This window comes from Dipodomys spectabilis, unplaced genomic scaffold (genome assembly GCF_019054845.1).
Source record: "Dipodomys spectabilis isolate Male_0828 unplaced genomic scaffold, ASM1905484v1 ptg000002l, whole genome shotgun sequence".
Lineage (NCBI taxonomy): Eukaryota > Metazoa > Chordata > Mammalia > Rodentia > Heteromyidae > Dipodomys > Dipodomys spectabilis.
This window is the reverse complement of record NW_024870679.1, coordinates 43,090,201-43,099,129: the sequence shown is the minus strand read 5'-3', so window position 1 is coordinate 43,099,129 and position 8,929 is coordinate 43,090,201. Positions and strand designations below refer to the sequence as shown.

The window sequence follows — 8,929 nt, the reverse complement described above, 5'->3', positions numbered from 1 at the left end:
AGGGCTCACAGGCTGTGGAGAGGCACTCAGGAAAACTGGCCATTTCAATTTGGAGGAGAGAAGGACAGAGGAGAGGCATGAGCTAGGCTGGCATACAGGTGGCACGCAGGCTGTCCTGGGGGTTCAAGGACAGGTCTCAGAGGAGCTAGGAAGGACATTCCAGGTTAGAGGGGACAGCATGATAGAGGCCATAGGCATGCCACAGTGTGGCCTGTGTGTCTGGGGAACCACAAGCCCCAAGGTATTATTGGTGGTAAGTGGAGGGAGGAAACTGGAGATGGGGGTTCAGTGGTTGCTGAGATTGGAGACCTCGGGGTTTAGAAAAGGGGGTGCAGGAACCAAGACGTGGTCAGATTCAGGGACAGGTTAATCACTCCATCCTGTGATTGGAGAGGCCTGGTGAGAAGGTAGATGGAAGGCTGGGAACAGGCTTTAGATGCTGGAATGAGTACCGGGGTTTGGTACTGTATTGAGATGTGGGGTGTGAGGGGCTGAGGGAGGGAAAGGAATGAGGGTGCCAGACCAGCTTCCAGCTTGGACAGATGGGGGATATCAGTACACTTCTGGGATGTGCATGTGTGCATGCACACACCTGTGTGTGTGGTGGGGGCAGGCTTAGGGGAAGAGACAGGGTCAGTTGGATGCCATTGAGATGCCTGTGGCTCTCCCAGAGACTCAGGGGCAGGTCCAGGCTGAAGGCATGGTTTGGGGGTTGGGTCAGGTCAGAACAGTGGTAGGGGCAGGGGAGGAATGTGTCTCAGTGAACAGGGGGGGAAATTCCACAGATATGAGGTACGGGTGAGTCATGCCTCAGAGTCACCCCGGAAGTCCCATCCCTAGCTTGCTGTCTGCACTGTTTCCCTTCCCTCAGAGAGACTCCCTTACTAGGGTTCTGCCTATTACAGTGTTTGGGGAGCTGAGAGCAGGGAGGGAGCCCCTGTGTTGCATTCATATGCCAGACACTCACTGGGGACCAGCTCCTGCTGGACACAGGAGTCTCCAAGGCTCCCTGTCCTTTTGTCGTGGCCAGCTGGCTGCAGGGCAACAGGACCCTGGCGTAGCTCCTGCCTTTGTTCGTTCTTCTCCTTGTGCTGGTGGTACACCAGGTGAGGTTGATGGAGACTTTGTATGTGTGTATGGGAGAGGTCTGGAGTGATAGGATCTGAGGTTCTGGGGCTCAGACCCTTTTGAGGCACCCATCCGAACCCTGCACTTGCCTACCCCCCATTCATTCACCACCTGGCCTGCAAAGAACTGGGGGGAGAAAATCATATTTATTAAGGGCTCCGACTCACCCTATTGCTGTTTATAAAATTCCCACCAGCCATCAAGTCCACGGAGGCTCAGGACCCACAGACGCACTGTCACCCTTCATTGCAGATTGGACAACAAGTAGACTGGAGTCCCCACAGTCCCTTCCTGCTCACCAGGGGAAGATTAGCCCACTTTTGCCCCTGTACGGGGTGGTGGCCTTGGGACAGGCAGGGAACAGGGTGACCCTACCTGCTGATTCTGCTGCAGGTTATGGATACCCACCTGCTTCCATGGTGGCCGAGCTGGCCTTCACTAGGGCAGAGCTCCCTTCGTGGGGGTGGCCCCCCTGGGAGATCACATACGGGGGGCAGGTGTCAGGGAGGTGGTGCCTATGCCGAGACTTCCGGCGCCTGGGGCCCAGGAGCTCCATGCACCTCTTGCCCACCAGGTAGGTGACTTCGCTGAGGTTGAGTAGAATGCAGATGACCGCCGTGGCCACCATGAAGTAGGTAAAGACTTTCTTCTCCGTGGGCCGGGAGATATAGCAGTCCACGGTGTGGGGACAGGGATCCACAGAGCAGGCCACCACACGTGGCATGTCATAATCTCGGTAGAGATGGTGGAAAATGTAGAGGAAGCCCGAATCCACGGCGGCCTTGAAGATGAGACTCAACAAATAGGTCCACCAGAGCCCACCCCGCTTCTTGCTCAGGTTGTTGTACAGCGATGGTGCGTTGGGCCCGTGTTTCTCCCGGTGCTTGCGCTCTCGCTCCTCCCGGTAGGCCACGTGCATGACCACAAGCAGTGAGGGGCAGGTGACCAGGATGAGCTGCAGGGCCCAGAGGCGCACATGGGAGACAGGGAAGAACTCGTCGTAGCAGACATTCGGGCAGCCCGGCTGCTTGGTGTTGCAGATAAAGTCCTTCTGCTCATCGTCCCACACATCCTCTGCTGCCACCACATACACCAGCACGCGGAAGATGAACACCACCGACAGCCAGATGCGGCCCAGGGCTGTGGAGTACTTGTTCACACCGCTCAGGATGCCCTGCAGAAATGCCCAGTTCATGCTGGCCGAGTTCTCGGTGACTCACGTGGATGTGCTCAGGTGGAGGCCTGAGTGGGTGGCACCCACTCAGGTCTGGGAGAGCCTGGAAATGGGCACCCTTAAGTATGGCGTAGTTGGTAAATGTGTGGCCTCACTGTGGGGCCATGCTGTGCTCACTCACAGTGTCTGGGAGTGGGAGGGGATGCCACTGCCCCCCATTACACAGGGAAGGGAACTAAAGCCCAGAGGCACCTGCTCAAGGCCCCACAGCTGGAAGTAGCAGAGCTGGTCTTGAACCTTGGTCTTCAGCTCCCCAAATGAAGGTGTATTTTATTCTACAAAGAAATAAGCACAGGGGAAGACAATTGATTGTCCTGTGTGGTCATGCCAACCAGTCTCTCTCTCTCTCTCTCTCTCTCTCTCTCTCTCTCTCTCTCTCTCTCGGGGCCTGAACTCTGGGCATGGGCACTGTCCCTCACCTCTTCAGCTCAAGGTTAGCTAGCACTCTACCACTTGAGCCACAGCACCACTTACGGCTTTTTCTGCTTATGTGGTGCTGAGGAATCGAACCCAGAGCCTCATGCATACAAGGCAAGCACTCTACCACTAAGCCACCTTCCCAGCCCCAGCCAGTCTCTCTTAACCCAACATGTCAGCCTTAGCAGCCTCCACCTCCCCAATTTCTTTTTCTTTTTCTTTTCTTTCTTTTTTTTTTGGTCAGTCAGGGGGCTTGAACTCTGTGCTGGGGTGCTGTCCCTCAGCTCTTCAGCTCAAGGCGAGCACTCTACCACTGGAGTCACAAGGCCACTTCCAGTTTTCTGGTGGTTTATTGGAGATAAGAGGCTCACAGACTTTCCTGCCTGGGCTGGCTTTGAGCCACAATCCTCAGATCTCAGCCTCCTGAGTAGCTAGGATTACAGGCATGAGCCACCGACTCCTGGCTAACACCTCCCCCCCCCCACCCCCCCCAATTTCTAAAAGAGACTGGATGATCTGATCTTCCATGGGCCAGTGAGGCTGGACCCAGGGCAGAGGGGTGGATGGGGGAGGGGCGGTTATCCTCAATGGTTGGCCATCAGCTTCTTCTGCCTGAGCTGAGCCCTTTGGAGGGTGCATCCACACCTGTCCCCAGGTAGATTCTAGAACAATCTCCCACCTTTCTGCTCTCTGGGTCCAGTGTCAGGATTAGAGTTATGGCTCCAGGAAGTTTCTCAGGCTTTTCTTCCAGAACTAAGCAGAAGCTATTTGGACCTGTCCCTGTGTACTGCTGCTGGAGTCCCGGGGTTGCTGCTTTTGACCACAGTGGGTTGCTCTGGAATACTGACCATTGCAGCTTTGAGGAGGGCCAGGGCCTGGATTCCAGGTGTTCCTCACTCTCTCTTGCCTCTTTTTCTCAGGAACAGCCCCCTCTCTGCTTGGCAATGGCTTACTAGCTGTCCTCTTTTCCTTCAGGCCTTGTCTGTGTACTTGAGCCTCCACACCCCCTTATCTGCAGTGTCAATCATCCCTAGCCCCAACTCGTGTTGCGGCTGACTCAGCAATCTGCCTTGCAGACAAGTATCCCAGGGCACTCACCAAAGCCCCTCCTTCTTCCGTGACCAGGCGTGTTACCTGTACTCAAATGGTTTCTTCATGTCTTTCTGCTATACTGCTAGTGCCTACATCCCTCTTATCTCTGTCTCTCCAGGACCCCACTCTGGGCCTGGTCTAGGATGTTTGCTAAGCTGAATTGATGCTAGGCACCAGTGGTTTATGCCTGTAATCCTAGCTCCTTGCTCAAGGAGCTTGAGATAGGAGGATCATAGTTAGGACCCAGTTGGGCAGAAAAGTTTGTGAGACTCTCTCTCTCTTTTTTTTTTTTAAATCTCCGTTTAACCAGCAAAAAACCTGGAAGTGGAGGCATGGCTCAAGTAGTAACACACCAGCTTGGAGCAAACAGCTAAGGGAGACTGTGAGAGACTGAGTTCAAGTTCCAGTACTGGCAGAGAGAGAGAGAGAGAGAGAGAGAGAGAGAGAGAAGGGAAAAGGTGGTTGGAGGCATGGCTCAGGTCATAGAATGCCAGCCAATGAGTGAAGTGTCAGATACAGAGTTCAAGTCCTGGTCTTAGACAAAAAGAAAACAAAAGAAAAGGGACCTGATGCCCATTCTCCCCTTTTCTGATTCTTCTCTGGTCCTCTGGCCCCCTTTAGTCCAGCAGGCTCTTTCTTCCCCTCCTTGAAGCTTTCCTGGGGTTTCTCCAGGGATCTTGGCCCCTGGTGGCTGGCTCTGGCCCTGAAGCCCAGCTCCCAGCCTGAGATCCCCTGCTGTCCTCAGCCCTATCCACTTCTTACCCTTCTTGGGTCCCACAGCCACTCTCCGGTGGGTCCCTGAGCTTCTCCGTCCGGTGTGCCTGTGTGCCCGCATGCCCGAGGGCCTCCTGGAGGCAGCTTTTGTTCCTTACTCCCCAGTGGGGTGGGGCTTTCTGAGCCAATGAGCCAAGCGAGAGTGATCGGGTGGGTGGGCAGGGCAGGGCAGGGCAGGCCGGGCGGTTAGACTTCCCTGGGCACATATTCAGAGCAAACACCTGCAGCTCTTCTCCCCTAGCCCACGCCTTTTCTCCAGCCTGGCTGGGCTGGCAGGTATGTGGGTGGGACTGCAGCCAGGGGGGCTGGAACCCGCTGTCATCATGCCCTGGCCTAGGCCAGCGCCAGTAGTGTTGCCCCTATCTTGTGCCCTGCACTCATTTTCTCTGCCCCTTGGGTTCCAGGCCTCTCTCCTGACCTTCCCTCTGGCAGTGGGCTCTGAGCTCCTCACCCATTGGCATCTACGAAAAGGGACAGTGTTGGGCCAGCCCAGGGCTGTGTCCTACCCTGCTGGGAATTTTTTATTTCCTGGGGACTGGAGTTTGGATAGGAGGGAGATGGGCCGGCTGTGGCTTTTCTAGACCAGCGCTCCAGTGCCCTGCTAGACAAAAGGAATGTCAGTTGGCAGCATGAGCCACCCTGGCTGGCATGGGGCCAGGCTCACGGTTTTCATGCCTGCCTTCCGTGCCCATGCCTCTGAGGGAGGCCTCCAGGGAAGCTGGGGTGTGACTCCAGAGGGTGCCCCCCCCCCCAGGTCTGGCAAGGATGGTGAAGGCTAATGGGCAGCCAGGGAGGGGCCCCACTGCCTTATTTCCTACAGGCATTTATTGAGCACTTCCTAATAGCAGAGGTTAACATTTCTGAGGCCTATTACAACCAGCTCATCCTGTCCGTGGCCTCACACTCCTCAGTCCTCATGGGTTTTAAGGAACCCACTTTGCAGAGGGGGTCCAGTCACTTTTCCACAGTATCTGTGACACCGGGCTTGCAACCTGCCACTCCAGGCCCACGTCCCATGCCCCGTGTACTCGGCATCATGACCTTGTAGGCAACCAAGGGCCTAAACTTCTGCCTGGTGAAGGGCTGCCTGTGTGCAGGAGCAAGTGCCCGGCCCCCTGGAGCACTGGAAGGGCGTTTTGGGTAGGATGTGGGGACTCTTCATCTAGCCAGGTTTAGTTTGGCCCTTCCCAGGGACAGAGATTGACACAGTGACCTAAGGAGGGTCACCAAGGCCAAACAACCAAAGGGCATCTGGAATCAGTAACCGATTCCCCTTTATTAATCTCTAAGAGGGCCCTGGGCATCGCCATTTACAGAAGAGGGAAGAGCTGGGGCAGGTGGAAGTGGGGTGTGTGTGTGTGTGTGTGTGTGTGTGTAAATCTCCCCTCTGCTGGTCTCCAATTGATTCCTCTCCCCCCACCTCCCGCTTCTGGAAACTTCCAATCCAGGCCCTGCCCTCTAGTCCAGTCCAGGCAGCCCTTCACAGGATGGTTTTCTTCACATGCTCCCGAGGGAGGTCTGGCAAGAGAGGGGGATAAGTGTCCAAGCCTAGAAAGATGAGGTCTCCCGAGAGGAGGTCATTTTGTTTGCTGGACGGGGTGACACAGTCCGGGGGAGAGCCCAGGTACGTGACCTGCGCGGCTTTCCTCGCCGCCACACACTCCCGGCACCGCTTGCCTATCAGGTAGGCCAACTCCACCAGGTTAAGCAGGATGCAGATGGCGGCCGTGACCACCATGAAGAGAGTGAAGATATTCTTTTCCGAGGGCTTGGAGATGAAGCAGTCCACGACGTTGGGACACGGGGCCGCGTGGCACTTAACCACAGGCGGCAGGGTGTACTGCGGGTAGAAGGAATGAAACACATAGAGGAAGGCAATATCCACACCGGCCTTGAACACCAGGCTGCAGACGTACGTCCACCACAGCCCACCCCGCTTCTTGCCGGGGTTCAGGTAGAGGTACCCACCGCCCTCGCCCACCGCCTCGCGGTACTTCTGCTCCCGAGCTTTGCGGTAGGCCACGTGCATGACCACGAGCAGCGAGGGGCAGGTGACCAGGATGAGCTGCAGGGCCCAGAGGCGCACGTGGGACACGGGAAAGAACTCGTCGTAGCAGACGTTGGAGCAGCCCGGCTGCTTGGTGTTGCAGTCGAAGTCCTTGTGGTCATCGCTCCACACGCGCTCCGCCGTCACCAGGTACACCAGCACGCGGAAGATGAAGACCAGGGACAGCCAGATGCGGCCAAAGGCTGTGGAGTATTTGTTGACACCGCTCAGGAGTCCCTCAAAGACACTCCAGTTCATGGTGGACGCAAGCGCTGGGCGCTACTGCAAGGAAACAGGTAAGTGAGGTGACGCAAGCATGAGGTGCAGAACTCAGGTAAAGGCGGGTGAGGACTGGTCCAGACAGCTTTCCTTCCTCTCAGGAGCCTGCAGGGGGAGAGGTATCCATTGGACACTTCCACCTTAGCCCCACCCTCTTCCTCTCCTGTCAGCAACCCCTCCCAAGAGGAAACTGCTATCTGTCCTTTTCTGGGTTGGGAGTGGGCTGCAGAGGGGACTGGAATTCACGTCTCCAGGTACCTGATGCTCTATAAATAAATATCCCCAGCAGCATTCTGCCTAGGTGTGACTTACCTGAAGCATGGCCAGTGGCAATTCAACCCAAAGAGAAAGTGTGAGCCATACACTGTCTGCATACAAAAGGTTTCCTAGAGTTTGTCCAGCCTTTCCCAAAGCCCTGTTTCAGGGAATCCTGTCTCACAGGCCAGTGATAGTATGAGAGAAAAGAATTCTGCGTTCAAGGGCTGGGAAGGTGGCTCAGTGGTAGAGCGCTTGCCTTGCATGCCTGAGGCCCTGGGTTCGATTCCTCAGCACCACATAAGCAGAAAAAGCCAGCAACTGTGCTGTGGGACAGTGCCCAGGCCCAGAGTTCAGGCCCCATGACCAGCAAAAAAAAAAAAAAAGAAAGAAAAAGAATTCTGTGTTCAAGAAAAGTTGGAGCAGGATGCCAGAGCTTACACCTGTAATCCCAGCCACTCAGGAAACTGAGATCTGAGGATTGAGGTTTAGTGCTAGCTCAGGTAGACAAATCCACAAAATTCTTATTTACACTTCAAAAAGGTAGGAAGTGGCGGTGTGGATCAAATGGTAGAGTGCTAACCTTGAGAGGAAAAAAAACTCAGGGATAGGGACCAGGCCCCTGAATTCAAACCTAGTACTGGCAGGAACACACACATCCAGAGTGGGGGTAAGGAGTAGAAAGGGGGAGGGGAGAGAAAGAAAGAGAGAAAGAAGTTGGAGAATACCAGTACTGGGTTGGGCAAAGTTAAATAGGTCTCTTAACTCAGCCATGCTGATACAGTTCACTTTGTGATTCTACAAAAGAAGCTTGCAGTAGGCAGCCTTTCTGAACCCGGGCTGCAAAACTCTTTTCCCCTTCCTGTGTTGTGGACTGACCAGTCTCTGATCATGTTCTGCTAGTGAACTTGGTGTGAGAAACCCACAAAAGCCAATTTGCCTCCTTTTAAGGAACAGCTCGGGATGCCGTCGAAGTGTGGGGATGTGACCTTCCTCACCCCAGTTTTCAGGGAGGGATGCGCTGAGAGCCAGACACTGTGGTCTTACCCTGCTGTGTACCCCGGAACCTCAGAGAGCCTGTGGGCACAGTGTCTTTGGGGTCATTACACCCTTCCGATTGTGGGTCGGGCTGGAAGGTCATAGTCCTCCTGACCGCTGACCCCTGCACAATCTACCTCTTTTACATAGTGTTGGGCATATGTCAGTACATTGTGCCTTCACAGCAGCCTTAGGAAAGTTCTGTAGTATTTTGATATTCCCAATTTACAAATGAGGCAAGTGGAAGTTAAGAGTGGCCAATCAAGTTGCTTACTGCTCAGCTCCACAGCTTATACATGGCAGAGTTGGGATTTGAACCCCCCAGCAGGCTGGTTCCTGAGCCCACCCTCTGTGATCTGCCCGGTCTTGCTCAGAGCCCTCTTTGCTCCAGTGCCAGTGAGCTGCCTGTGCGTCTGTATGCTCTCCCTCCTCCACCTGGTAGGTTCGGGGTGAAGGGGGATTAGGGGTGACTCTTTCCCACCCATCTCATCTCTCTATCAGGGTGGCCCTGCAGTGAGTCATGGCTTCTCTGTTCCATCCTGCCTCCGGTGGGTGGAACTCTGGCTTCCCAGGAACTCCCCGGGAGGGGCCCAGCCCTTAGCCCCCAGGCTGCTCCCAGCTGGCTGGGCAGGCCCTGGCAGAGCTGCTAAGCTCAGCCCGCCTCA

The 8,929-nt window shown here is 55.3% G+C and overlaps 2 protein-coding genes across 3 annotated transcripts; both read right to left on the bottom strand.

Moving 5' to 3' along the window:
- Nucleotides 1-620: 620 nt before the first annotated feature.
- On the bottom strand, nucleotides 621-4,703 carry Gjb4 (gap junction protein beta 4). Of its 2 annotated transcripts, none has more exons than XM_042678660.1 (2): nucleotides 4,634-4,703; nucleotides 621-2,637 (listed from the first exon to the last, which is right to left on the bottom strand). In XM_042678660.1, the coding sequence occupies exon 2, from the start codon at nucleotides 2,321-2,323 to the stop codon at nucleotides 1,523-1,525; it is 801 nt and encodes a 266-aa protein (XP_042534594.1). In that variant the 5' UTR covers nucleotides 2,324-2,637; nucleotides 4,634-4,703; the 3' UTR covers nucleotides 621-1,522. The 2 variants fall into 2 exon arrangements, with proteins under 2 accessions (XP_042534594.1, XP_042534601.1); XM_042678667.1 differs by lacking the exon at nucleotides 4,634-4,703 and adding an exon at nucleotides 3,459-3,477.
- A 1,358-nt stretch (nucleotides 4,704-6,061) lies between these two features.
- Gjb5 (gap junction protein beta 5) lies at nucleotides 6,062-6,961 on the bottom strand. Its single transcript, XM_042678651.1, has one exon. It carries the CDS (start codon nucleotides 6,948-6,950, stop codon nucleotides 6,126-6,128), a length of 825 nt encoding a protein of 274 aa, XP_042534585.1. The 5' UTR covers nucleotides 6,951-6,961; the 3' UTR covers nucleotides 6,062-6,125.
- Between the last annotated feature and the right edge of the window lie 1,968 nt (nucleotides 6,962-8,929).

What these genes read in the sequence shown, in the direction of transcription:
- Gjb4 (XM_042678660.1), bottom strand. Translation starts at nt 2,323, where the DNA reads ATGAACTGGGCATTTCTGCAGGGCATCCTGAGCGGTGTGAACAAGTAC.
- Gjb5 (XM_042678651.1), bottom strand. Translation starts at nt 6,950, where the DNA reads ATGAACTGGAGTGTCTTTGAGGGACTCCTGAGCGGTGTCAACAAATAC.